The sequence below is a fragment of the Ursus maritimus genome, unplaced genomic scaffold (assembly GCF_017311325.1).
Source record: "Ursus maritimus isolate PB19 unplaced genomic scaffold, ASM1731132v1 scaffold_26, whole genome shotgun sequence".
Taxonomy (NCBI): domain Eukaryota; kingdom Metazoa; phylum Chordata; class Mammalia; order Carnivora; family Ursidae; genus Ursus; species Ursus maritimus.
The window spans coordinates 42,510,460-42,522,588 of record NW_024425119.1 but is presented as its reverse complement, the minus strand read 5'-3'; the positions used below and the strand labels follow the sequence as shown (position 1 = coordinate 42,522,588).

General features: G+C 48.3%; 1 protein-coding gene across 1 annotated transcript; it reads left to right on the top strand.

The window, feature by feature from the left end:
• The first annotated feature begins 1,267 nt into the window (after positions 1-1,267).
• On the top strand, positions 1,268-6,843 carry LOC103675655 (keratin, type II cytoskeletal 1). The gene is made up of 9 exons (XM_040642510.1): positions 1,268-1,867; positions 2,913-3,127; positions 3,457-3,517; positions 3,934-4,029; positions 4,199-4,363; positions 4,496-4,621; positions 5,162-5,382; positions 5,877-5,911; positions 6,004-6,843. The coding sequence occupies exons 1-9, from the start codon at positions 1,268-1,270 to the stop codon at positions 6,348-6,350; spliced, it is 1,866 nt and encodes a 621-aa protein (XP_040498444.1). The 3' UTR covers positions 6,351-6,843.
• The last annotated feature ends 5,286 nt before the right edge of the window (positions 6,844-12,129 follow it).

Genomic DNA, 12,129 nt, shown 5'->3' with positions numbered 1-12,129 from the left:
GGGGGAGTGGGAGAGGGAGAAGCAGTCTCCCAGCAGAGGAGCCTGATGTGGGGCTCGATCCCAGAACACCGGGATCACGCCCTGAGCCGAAGGCAGACGCTTAATGACTGAGCCACCCAGGCGCCCCCAGTTCCCTGTTTTAAAAATGGGCAGCACAATAGCATCTGTCTCAGAGTTGTGAAAATGAGACAGATGGCTACATATAAAAGCTGTAGAACAGTGCCTGGAACCGCACCGGTTTCTCGTACATCTCAACTATTGTCAGTACTGTTGTCTGGAAACAGTTTTCACTTCTCGGATCGGGCTTTCCAGAATCACATCGTTGTCCTCCCTTCCAAATCTACATTCGTCTCTGCATGCCATCTGGGATCACTCCTGACGCCTCCGTGAAGCCTCACCTCCAGCCCTTCGCTTTACAAAATGTATGGAATGGGTACTCCCTGTTACCTCCCAGCTCGCGAGGCTTCTCCCACTGGCATCCCCATGGCCTCTGTTTGCACCAGTTTCCTTTTGCTGGTTTCTCTGCCGCCTGCCCTGGCCTGTCTCTGAGGAAAAGGAACAACTGGCAAACTTAGAAAAGAACATGTCTTTCCCTCTGGCTCTTCCAGAGCCCCTGCCCACCCATCCTGTTCTTGGCCAGTGTCTCTTCCTATAATATGAATGCACATGTTGGTAAAGCTTATGTAATAAAAATAAGTTCTTTTAATATTTCACTTATTAAAGCTCTTATTCGGGGTCAGGAGATATGACTTGATGAGCTCTGGGCTCTAGAGAGCAGTCTCAGAAATGGGCCAGAGAGTTCCTCCTCCGATTCGAGCATGAAGAGTTGCACCTGCCAGGCTGAGGGGACGGTGTGCTTAGCAGCTTACAAGGCCAAGGCAAGGATGGGAGCATCCATATCTCTGTGACAGGAGGTTAGGCAATCCTACCAAGAAGCACCAGGTGGCAGATGCAGGGTCCTGTTTTCCCAAAGTCACAAGCACTTGAAGGAGAGATTTTCTCTGATAAAACGATTACCACACGATCAATCTTGCAGGCACAGCAATTTTGAGAGCTATCCTGGGAGCTAGGTGTGTAGTGTTTATCGTATTGTTGAGTCTCGTAAAAATCTTGTATGGCTGCAGGCAAACCAGGCTCTGCGTCCCGCTGACTCGAGGACCAAGCCCAGATGTGCTCCCTGTATATAAGGGACGGTCTCTGTGCTCGGGGTAGAGGAGTGTGAGCTCCTTTCCTTTCCCGACTTTGCTCCAACTCTCTCCAAGGCAGCATGAGCCGACACTTTAGTTCTAGGTCTGGGCTCCGGAGTGGAGGGGGCTTCAGCTCTGGCTCTGCCGGAGTGGTCAGCTTCCAACGCAGAACCACGAGCAGCTCTGTGCGCCACGGTGGGGGAGGAGGCGGGAGATTTTCAGGGGGAAGATGTGGAGGTGGCGGTGGTGGCGGCGGTGGTTTTGGAAGTCGAAGCCTTGTCAACCTTGGTGGCAGTAAAAGTATCTCCATAAGCGTGGCCAGAGGAGGTGGACGTGGTGGTTTTGGTGGTGGTTATGGTGGTGGTGGCTTTGGGGGTGGTGGTTATGGTGGTGGTGGCTTTGGGGGGGGTGGTTTTGGTGGCATCGGCTCTCTAGGTTTTGGCAGTGGAGGTGGCTTTGGTGGTGGTGGCTTTGGGGGGGGTGGTTTTGGTGGAGGAGGTTTTGGTGGAGGAAGTTTTGGGCCCGTCTGCCCCCCTGGTGGCATACAGGAAGTCACCATCAACCAGAGCCTTCTGCAACCCCTTAATGTGGAGATCGACCCTGAGATCCAAAAAGTAAAGACTCGAGAAAGGGAGCAGATCAAGTCGCTCAACAACCAATTCGCCTCCTTCATTGACAAGGTGAGTCATTCTGCTCAGTGCCCTGGGAGGCCTTCTCTTGGTCCATTTGAGATGGCCTGGGTTTCAGCCTCAAGTTTCTGTTTGGGTATGTGTGGAATTGTCTTCTAGGAGATACGTTCAAAGTATTCTCGCGAATGATTCTAATGACTAAACTCTCTCTCGAACAAAGAGGTCTGTGGTCTACGTAAGTGTGGGTCAATGTGACATCACCTTGAAGTGTCTTTTCATTCAGCTCTTGAGCTGAATTGGGACTTGCATATGGTGAACGAAGGCAATAGAGATGGGGCTGACTCAGCTTTCTAGGGTGCAAACAAGAGCTCTGGAAAGGTCTTCCTAACCATGAGAAGGGAGTTGAGGGTGAAGAGAGTGCACTGTGATAATGTAGCTGAAAGGAGTTCGTAAGGCAGCACCAAACATCTTTGCTTTCAGGTGGGGAGTCTGCCCTCTGAAAATATTACATTGGGACCAGGTTTTCTAATACTTATATTCTGAGTATCTGCTCTGGAAAAACATGTAAACCATTTCTTGGTTTTTGCTTATTCATCAATCATGTCAACTCAAAGTTATCTACAATAGATTTCAAATTCTGTTTTGGATTTCCCAACATACCTCTGAATGTGTGAATGCTTACAGAATGCATTTCAACGTTTATGGCAATCTACCTAAAAAACATTGAAAGGCAAATCTCGTAAGTGTCATGTATCTATCTCAAGTGTAATTTCAGTAATTTTATATGGGGCTTTGCTGTTTGGTGTTTGTTTAGTTACTCCCTTTAAAAGTTCCAGCTGCAACAGCACAGTAATTACCCTTCTCAGGGAAATTAAAGCTTCTGTGAATTAACAGTGAGTTAGATTTTGTTATAAAAAAATGATGCTAAGTGGATCTTCTTCTTCCTGTTTCTCTGCCATGGCTAGGAAAACAGGGCTTGAAAGAACAAGTTCTTTTCCAAAGGAGGCATGGGTTTCACTGTGTGGTAGCCTATGGCACTCAGTGGCCAGTGGACTCCGTTTCTGCCCCAGTCGGTAATGGGAGCTTGTGTTCTCAGGTGCGGTTCCTAGAACAGCAGAACCAGGTGCTGCAAACAAAATGGGAGCTGTTGCAGCAGGTAGACACCACCACTCGGACCCACAACTTAGAGCCCTACTTTGAGTCCTACATCAACAATCTTAGAAGGAGAGTGGACCAACTGAAGAGTGACCAGTCTCGGATGGATTCGGAATTGAAGAACATGCAAGACCTGGTGGAAGATTACCGGAACAAGTAAGGGAGACTGGCCAGGCAACCTTTGACTTGCGTTCTAAAATATTTCCAGAAAGTGGCAAGCTAAGACTACGAGTCTTAAGCTAAGACAGTATGTAGTGATGTCTATTCTCAGGTTCGAGGCCAATTAATTTGGCATTTTCAGAATTCTTCCTCTTCTCAGAAGCTGGAGATAACTTAGCAGTTTTGTTGCTCAGAAGGAAGGGGTGGCCAAGCTGTCCTAGGCTAAAAACAGGAGGCAATGACAGGTGATGCCAATCTCAGTCAGGGAAGCCGAACTTCGGGTCTCACCTTCTCCGAAAACCCAAATCCCTCTGATTTCTTTGCAGGTATGAGGACGAGATTAACAAGCGGACAAATGCAGAAAATGAATTTGTGACCATCAAGAAGGTGAGCAAATCTGTAGGATGGATCTCACATCTGAAATAAAGAATAGAAGAGGGTCTCCAATTACTAAGCAGAAGGAAGTCATGATGTGGGATACCTAGTGGGGGGCCTGATGAATAGCCGAATAGAGTTTTCCCCCCACATTATCACGGACCTGGGCTTCTCCAGGCCCTTTGCTTCTCCAGCTCTCTCAGCCCTTCGTGGAGAAGGCGGGGAGGCACGTTCTTATCAACTCAGGCGAGCTGTCCTGTGATTGTGATTCCAAGGGGTGGGGCAGTCTAGGGATTGAGATCCGCCTGGCGTAGGAAGATGTGAAGGAGACTCCAAACCCTTGTTCTACTTGGAGAAGCCTCTCACAGCTGGCGAGAGCGACTTGTCCTGGGAAGAACATGATGTCACGATGTCCATTGTTCCTCTAGGATGTGGATACTGCTTATATGACTAAGGTGGACCTTCAGGCCAAAGTTGACAACTTGCAGCAGGAAATTGACTTCCTCACAGCACTCTACCAGGCAGTAAGTCCTCTGCTTTCGACCACGTTTACCCAAATGAAGAGCCTCTGAGCCAGTGCCCAACATTACCCAGAAGAACAAAGATACATCTTCCATCTCCTGGCTCCTCCCTCTGTCTAAGTTGTGCTTTGTTTTAACACTGTAAGAGTCACTGAACTATTATGTCTTGCAGGAGCTGTCCCAGATGCAGACTCAGATCAGCGAGACCAATGTCATCCTGTCCATGGACAACAACCGCAACCTGGACCTGGACAGCATCATCGCTGAGGTCAAAGCTCAGTATGAGGAGATCGCCCAGAAGAGCAAGGCTGAGGCCGAGGCGCTGTACCAGACCAAGGTGAATGGGCCTAATGTCTAGCCAGTTTTTCTGAAATGTCTTGTCTCGCCGTCCTGTGTTTTCTCTTATATGCGTATGTGTGAGCCACGGTATGCTCTGCCGCATCTGATTGACTTGATCCACCATCTTTAGTACGAAGAGCTCCAGATAACTGCTGGCAAACACGGGGACAATCTGAAAAGTACAAAGATGGAGATTTCAGAGCTGAACCGGGTGGCCCAGAGACTGCGATCTGAAATTGACAGTGTCAAGAAGCAGGTACTTATTCCCTCCTTCTACTGCTCAGCGATCACTACATGGCGTTGGGGAGGGAGGCTCAGGTAACTAGAGGACACTTCCCTAGTGTCGAACCTTGAAATCCACTCCAAGACTTTGGTGACTATTCTGGTTTCCACAATTCAGCTTTCATGCTGGGTTCTCTTTAGGGAAGCTTGCGAAAATGACCTAGCAGAGAAATGGATGTGATGGTCATGAGTGATCTAGCCCATGATGAAAATGCAGCCAGGAGGTTTCAGGGTAGACGTTTAGAAGAAGGTCTGTAAGGGGTGGAGAAGCCTCCACTCAGGGCCAAGAGAGGCTGCTGCATTCCGTTTAAGGGCTTTTAAGGAAGTCAACGCAGTGACGAGCTATCCAGAGGCAGTGATGTTATCCAGAGCCATGAGTTGACTTAAAACTGTTGTGATTTGGTTGGACCCGGAGTACTGGCCTCACTGAGGTGGACAGAGGAATCAGATAAGAAGGCCAGGGTGGGATTAGGTGATAGGACAGTGGGTAACGTGTGAGCCTCTCCTCTCTCAGATCTCGGCGCTCCAGCAGTCCATCAGCGATGCCGAGCAGCGTGGTGAGAACGCCCTTAAAGATGCCCAGGGCAAGCTGGCCGAGCTGGAGGACGCCCTGCAGAAGGCCAAGGAGGACCTGGCCCGCCTGCTGCGTGACTACCAGGAGCTGATGAACACCAAACTGGCCCTGGATATGGAGATCGCCACCTACAGAACCCTTCTGGAAGGAGAGGAAAGCAGGTGAGGACAGAATCCTGGGCAGTTTGGCCATTTCTTATGGTGCTTCCTCCCTCGAAGGCTGACTGCTGTCCAGCCTGCAGCCGAGGGATTGTAGCTTGTCCTGGGTATGAGGAGAGGAAAGGAACAGGGCGCAGGAGGAAAGACTTGGTCTCATGTTGGGACCCCAACGTTGTTTGGAGGGCTGTATGAAGTGCTTTGAGAAGGAATAATTTATTCTCCATCTGGCCTGGCTCAGATGTCCTGTGGCCTAACCGTCAATGGCACTGTTAGAGTTAACCCATACTCTCTGCAAGACTCTTGCCTACTTTCTAGAGATTTCTCCCTGTTTGTGCTCACGCTGCCAAAATGGCAGCAGTTTGGGAGGCCAAGGGGACTGGCTTAGGTTTCAGATCAAGTGGGGAGGACGAGCCCCAAATGCGGAGAATCTCCGCCAGAGCTGAGAGGGTTCGTGCAGCTGGAGAGTCACGAGGGACTTGCTTTTCTTCCTCCTACAGGATGTCCGGAGAGTGTGCCCCGAACGTGAGCGTGTGTAAGTACAAGCCGCTTTCTCAGGGCCACGCGCAGGTTTTGCTGGGCTGGGAACCGGCGTTGGGCTGACGATCACGGCGTGTCCCCTTGCAGCTGTGAACACCAGCCACACCACCATCAGTGGGGGTGGTGGCCGAGGAGGTGGGGGTTTCGGCTCCGGAGGCGGCGGCGGCTATGGCTCTGGAGGTGTCAGTTACGGATCTGGAGGTAGCAGCTATGGCTCCGGAGGCGGCGGCGGCGGCAGCTATGGCTCCAGAGGCGGCGGCGGCTATGGCTCCGGTAGCAGCAGTGGCGGCCACAGAGGCGGCTCTGGAGGGGGCGGCTGGGGTTCCGGCGGGAGCTCCGGAGGCCGGGGATCCAGCTCTGGGGGTACCAAGTCCTCTAGTGGCAGTTCCAGCGTGAAGTTTGTTTCCACCAGCTATTCCAGAGCAGTCAGATAAAGGGGTGTCCTCTATTCTGTTAGCTCTCCCTCTCCATTGCCACCAAATACGCTTGGCAAGACCGAGGTCCGTTGTCCCGGCCTCACTGGAGAGAAGAGCTATCGTCAGTTACACCAGTTCACCCTAGTTCCCTATAGCTCTTTCCTTTCTTCTCTGCTTCCCAAAGCAGTTTTTAGATCAGTGGCAATCTCCGTCCCTCTGGCTATGACCCTGCTTTGTGCTTTACCTGAGAAACAGTCCAGCAATGACCACTACACACATTACATTTCAAAGCACCTTCTTAAGTCAGCGAGGTGAGGGCTGGCTAGGACACAGCTTCTTTGCTGTGTGTGGAGCACAGGCTCTGGACACTCCTTAGTATCTTGTTTCTTGGAGCAAGCTCTGTGCTGCTTTGGTTTTGTATATAAGGTGTGAGCAAGTTGATTGTCTTTTGTGTAGAGGTCTAAACTCCCCCCTTCCTTGTATTGCTGCAATAAACTGCATTTTGAAATTCTCTCTGAGTCTCAATCTCTTATGTTCACGGCACTGTCTGTCCTGCGCGGGTGCTTTGTGGGAGGGGAAGAAGACCTCGGAGCCACATGGCACATGGGGGAGCTGGGACACAGAAAAATGATTGGCAAGATGGGGAGGCTGGTCTGGCATCATTCATCTTTAAGCATTTGGTAGTTAAATACAACACACTCTTTCCCAGAGTGTGCAGATATAATGGAGACACGGAGAGACCAGAGTATTCATCTGAGAAGCTTTCATTCATCTGAGAAGTCTTTCTTGGAAAGAGCAGTGAGCAAGTAGTTTGGGAAGGAGGAGTTCGGCATTGAGGAGAGAGGGAAGTATGGCGTGGAAAAGTAATTTTTCATGGGGAACAGTCAGTGATGAGAGGGGCGTGGGTAACACAGGGTTGGCAGCTGCTACAGCCAGAATGAAGACTTTGGCTAGGGAGTTCAAGAACCAAGAGTGGTACTGAACAGCTAGACAGCCATTTCCCTCTTTTCAGTGCCCTACTCAAAGCTCTGTTCAATCTAGAAAGTTCAGTGTGCACGAATATCTCGTACTCGTGAAGTAGTTCAATGGGAAAGCCTGGCGATCAGAAGCATGGGCATTTGGACTCAGATATGCTTGGATTTGAATCTCACTACCCCATTTACTAGCTCTGTGATAATGTGTAAGTTATAGACTTCTCCGTACCTCAGTTTTATTATCTCTAAAATGGGGATAACAATGCTTTCCCTGTGGGACTTTTTGTAAGGATTGAATGAATGAACATGGTTTAGCACCAGTAAGCACTCAGCGGGCGCCATTTTTGAGAGTAATGTCGCTGCTGATCTGGCTGTTGTAACGTTGCTTGTTGGTCTCTAGATGGTTCAGGAGATGCTCGCTTTAAAGACCCATGAACATCGGCTTCCAAGGGGATCTACAACCATGAAAAAGTCAGTCAACTTCCCTGAAGATCAATTTTTTTTTTAAAGATTTTATTTATTTATTCGACAGACAGAGAGACAGCCAGCGAGAGAGGGAACACAAGCAGGGGGAGTGGGAGAGGAAGAAGCAGGCTCATAGCAGAGGAGCCTGATGTGGGGCTCGATCCCAGAATGCCGGGATCACGCCCTGAGCTGAAAGCAGACGCTTAACCGCTGTGCCACCCAGCCGCCCCTGAAGATCAATTTTCTTAACTTCCAATTAGGAAAAGCCTTCCTAGCTCCGGTGTCAACCAGAACTGAGGGGAGTAAAGAGAGTATAGACCGACAAGAGTATGATGTAAATACAACGTGCTCAGCTAGATCTCTCCTCTCCAATCCTGTCTGGACTGATGTGAAAGTCAGAGAAGCATTATGGTGGATAAAAGAACAAACTTCAATTCAGAGGAACTGGGTTTAAGCTACTGTGGTATTTAAGGGGCAGGCTCAGGAAAATAATCCGCAGCTCACTGGATGTGTGGATCCTTGGACAAGACACTTGGCCATTCTGAGCTTCGTTTGTCTTGTAGGTAAAATGGGATGAGACTATTTGCTTCTGGACCTCAAAAGGATAAAATACATAGTGTGAAATGCTTTGTGAACTGTGAATATGTTATACAGAAGTAGGTAAATGAAATCGAAAGGGAATGGCAAAGAAGTAGAAGACAGCTGGCTGTCAAGGGCACCAGGACAGAAGTGCCTTGGCGTGGTCACTGTGGCCCAGTGATAGCTCTGTAGTGATGTAGAATTGATTCCGTTAATGTACCCAATTTGAATGTGCTCCTGAGGATTAATATTTGTGAACCAAACACACAAGCGATGGATGTGTGAACCATATCCATGTATTAGTTCGTGACACACTCAGTCACTGAGATGCCAGAGCTCCCCATCCTGTTATCAAGGTACCTAGGAAACTGAGTTAGTCAAAATAGGTGGTTTGGTGCTTGTTAATTTAGAACAATGGGAGTTGAGTGGCCTTGAAGGAAATGGTTTACTTTCCTCCACAGGAGAGAAGACTTCCGGGGCCACTAGATTCAACACCCGGGATACTACTGAGTGAATGAACCAGTGAGAGTGTTCTAGGGCTCTGGCACACATTTTCTAACTTCTTTCTTACAACTTTCTTTGGTTACATTTTACATTGGCGTTACCCTTGCTCATCTTGTTTGGACTTGGGTTTTCTTGGTAAGGTCAGATATGAAACACAGACCCTACAATTTGCAGTGAAACTTATCAAAACCTGTCAGGTCACGGGACTAAATGAAAACCACGTGTAGGTCAGTATATAACGAAGAACTAAACGGAACACTACGAAGTGCCAAAGTGCACAGAGAGAGAGCCGAGGAAAAATCTGGGATTCCATTCAGTTCGACAAACAGTTCCTGCACACATGCTATGTGTCAGGAGCAAGTCCACACGTTCGGGGATACTAGGATGAGCGAGACATGGCTCTTGCCGTGAAAGAGCTCAGAGGCTTGGGTGATGGGGTGTATGCAAATGTGCCGTTACAATGCACCCAACCCCTGCAGTGATAAAAACACATGTAAGGTGTAGAAATGGTACATACGGAAGGGGTGCAGGCAGGGTTTTAGAGGATAAACAGGAGTTTGTCCAGCAGACAAGGCAGAGAAGGACACTCCAGACGGGAGGAATAATGTGGGTAAAGACATGGGAGAATGAAATCACATGAAGTGTTTGATCATCTGAAGGAGCATGAAGTTAGTGACAAGAAATAAGGGTGAAGAGTTCATCAGATCCACTCAGAAAGGACCTTCCCTGTAGGCATCAAAGGAGTCTGGACTCTAGTTTGTGGGTCAGAAGTTCTCAGGTGGGGTTTTGGACCTATGGGCTTATTGTAACGTACTATGTCCTGCGACAGTGGAAGATGAAGGGGTTGTTTTACTGCTGTGGAATAAGAATTGAGTATGGACCACAGTTTGTCTCGTCCTTGAGTATCCCATAAGAAATCTGCTCTGCTTATGGGAGATCTGCTCATGGAAACGCCATTTTTTTTTAAGGTATTTAGGAGCTGCAACAGCTATTATAGGTGAGAAGGAGCCAGTGAAGGGATTTAGGAGATTGGCATGGTCAGATGGGTGTTTTAAAGGAATCACTCAGGCCAGATTGGAGGGGACCATAGTGGAGTAGGAAGACTTGATAGGGAATGATTGCAAAGGTGCGGGCAAAAGATGATAAAGTCTCACACCTTAAGTTCAGGTCCTTCGAGGTGGGTGGGTGGCCAGAAATGAGGGTGTGGATCTTCATTCCACAGGTAGTTAGGATTCACATCATCAGGACTTGGTGACGGATTGGTGTCTGGGTTGGGGATGGGTGACACAAAGGGAAGAGTTGAGGAATTCTCCATGTTTCTGGCTTGGGTGGTAACAGATAATGTAGCAAGAGGGCTAATGTGGAGAAATGATGAGTTAGGTCTTTTGAGGTGCCTCTGCTCTATCCATGTAATTATTGGGGCTAGAGGTGTAAACTGAACTTCATCAAAATCTGAAAGTCAAGCTGTGAGATAACTCAGGAAGAAGGGGTAGAAGGAGAATTGCAGAGAACACGCAGTAGCAAAGTAAAACAGATATGAGAGGAGCTTGCACAAAAGGAGAAAATTTGAAGGTCATGAGACCAGACATGATTCTTTGGGGGCTCTCCAGCCAAGACAGCGGAGTCCCCCAGATCTAGTGACGACTTCTCAAAATCTTGGACTCCCATATTTCTTTTGTTAAAAGATTTTGTTTATTTATTTGTCAGAGAGAGAGAAAGAGACAGAGCAAGAGTGTATAAGCAGGGGAAGCAGCAGGCAGAGGGAGAAGCAAGCTTCTAGATAAGCAGGGAGCCCGATGCAGGACTTGATCCCAGGACCCTGGTATCATGACCTGAGCCAAAGGCAGACACTTAACCAACTGAGCCACCTAGGCATCCCTTAGACTCCCATATTTCATCCTTGGGTAAGTCTAGTGTGAATTTGATGCCTGGTGCTTATCCAAGTAATGGCATTCAGAAGGATGGAAATCTATAAGTAAAACTGTATGATAACAATTCTCCCATCCCCCACCACTGAGTTCCCTTTCTCTGTGGCAACCAGTAATTTCTTGGGTATCCCTCCAAAGGTGTGTGCGTATGCACATGCAAGCAAAAATATACCTATATATTTAATCTCTTTCTCAGAGGTCCTGCCACTCTGGCCTCCCCCCACCCAGCACCAGACTTGACTGTCTCCATTGGGATTTGAACTGCAACTTCTTCAGCAGATAAGCCTTTTGGAATTTGGCTGTGGCTTCTGCCTATACACCACAGCCTATGAGCCAATTTTAGCCTTTTGTCCTTACCTTAAATTGCCTGCACACAGCTCCTCTCCCTGGGTCTAGATCCATGTGTCTCACTCCTAACGTCTCAGGTGGAGGGACAGAATCCTTCCGTCGGCCCTTGGGCTCCATTTGGGCCATTCTTCTTCCTTGAATGGTCGCAGTGCTGCAGCCATAAGTTCAGTGGCCCATCTTCCAAAGTTCTAAACTGGCCAAAGTTTCTTTTCATAACTGTCTGGCTTGAGCATAGCCGTATCCCTAATAGCGTTCTGAGATTCATCTAACTCTGAAGAAGGGCGGCCTTCCCACCTTCTCCCTTTCTCCCACGCTGAGTGCCTCTCCTACAATTCCAGGCCTCGGACAATCATCTACTGCCCGTGGGAAAAAAGCAGAATCCAGCAACTCTTCCTGCAACGTCTCAGGTCCTAGTTCAGCTTAGCTCACTTCTGCCATCTCCACTCCCTCCCATGCGGGAGGGTCTTCACTAGCCTTAGGGGTGTTCACTAGCCCTTGGGACAGAGGATTCCAAAGATGATCTTGAGCCAGAGCTTATGTCTTTGCACGGAATTTTAGGAACCATAACCTCCCGGGACAGTCTTCATTGGAATGGGGACCTTCTGTCAGTCTCTAGGAGGGATTATGAGGAAGCCTCATTCAACTCCTCTGTTCTCTCAAAAACATGTGTGGAAATGTTAACAGGGGCTTTATGGACATTGATAAAAGTTTACTTTGAAAAGGAATATTCTTTCTTTAGGTCCGTTATTCTAAAGGTATCAGTCTCATTGCCCTCTGTTTTATAACAAAAATTCAAACAATATCCTTTTACCGTCAGGAAAAGCATAGATAGTAAACCTTGCAATCACGTAGAATTAAAACAAAGCAACACAGCGCTTTAACTGCAATATAAAGGAGACACAAAAAGGAAAAAACTGGTAATCGTATGGCCTATATTTCACTTTGTAACTTGTCAGACAGGATTGTACTGAAAACATAATGAAGCGTTAGATGTTTGCA

What these genes read in the sequence shown, in the direction of transcription:
- LOC103675655 (XM_040642510.1), top strand. Translation starts at nt 1,268, where the DNA reads ATGAGCCGACACTTTAGTTCTAGGTCTGGGCTCCGGAGTGGAGGGGGC. An exon ending in TCGCCTCCTTCATTGACAAG is followed by an intron (nt 1,868 to 2,912) that starts GTGAGTCATTCT and finishes TTGTGTTCTCAG; the next exon opens with GTGCGGTTCCTAGAACAGCA. An exon ending in AATTTGTGACCATCAAGAAG is followed by an intron (nt 3,518 to 3,933) that starts GTGAGCAAATCT and finishes TTGTTCCTCTAG; the next exon opens with GATGTGGATACTGCTTATAT.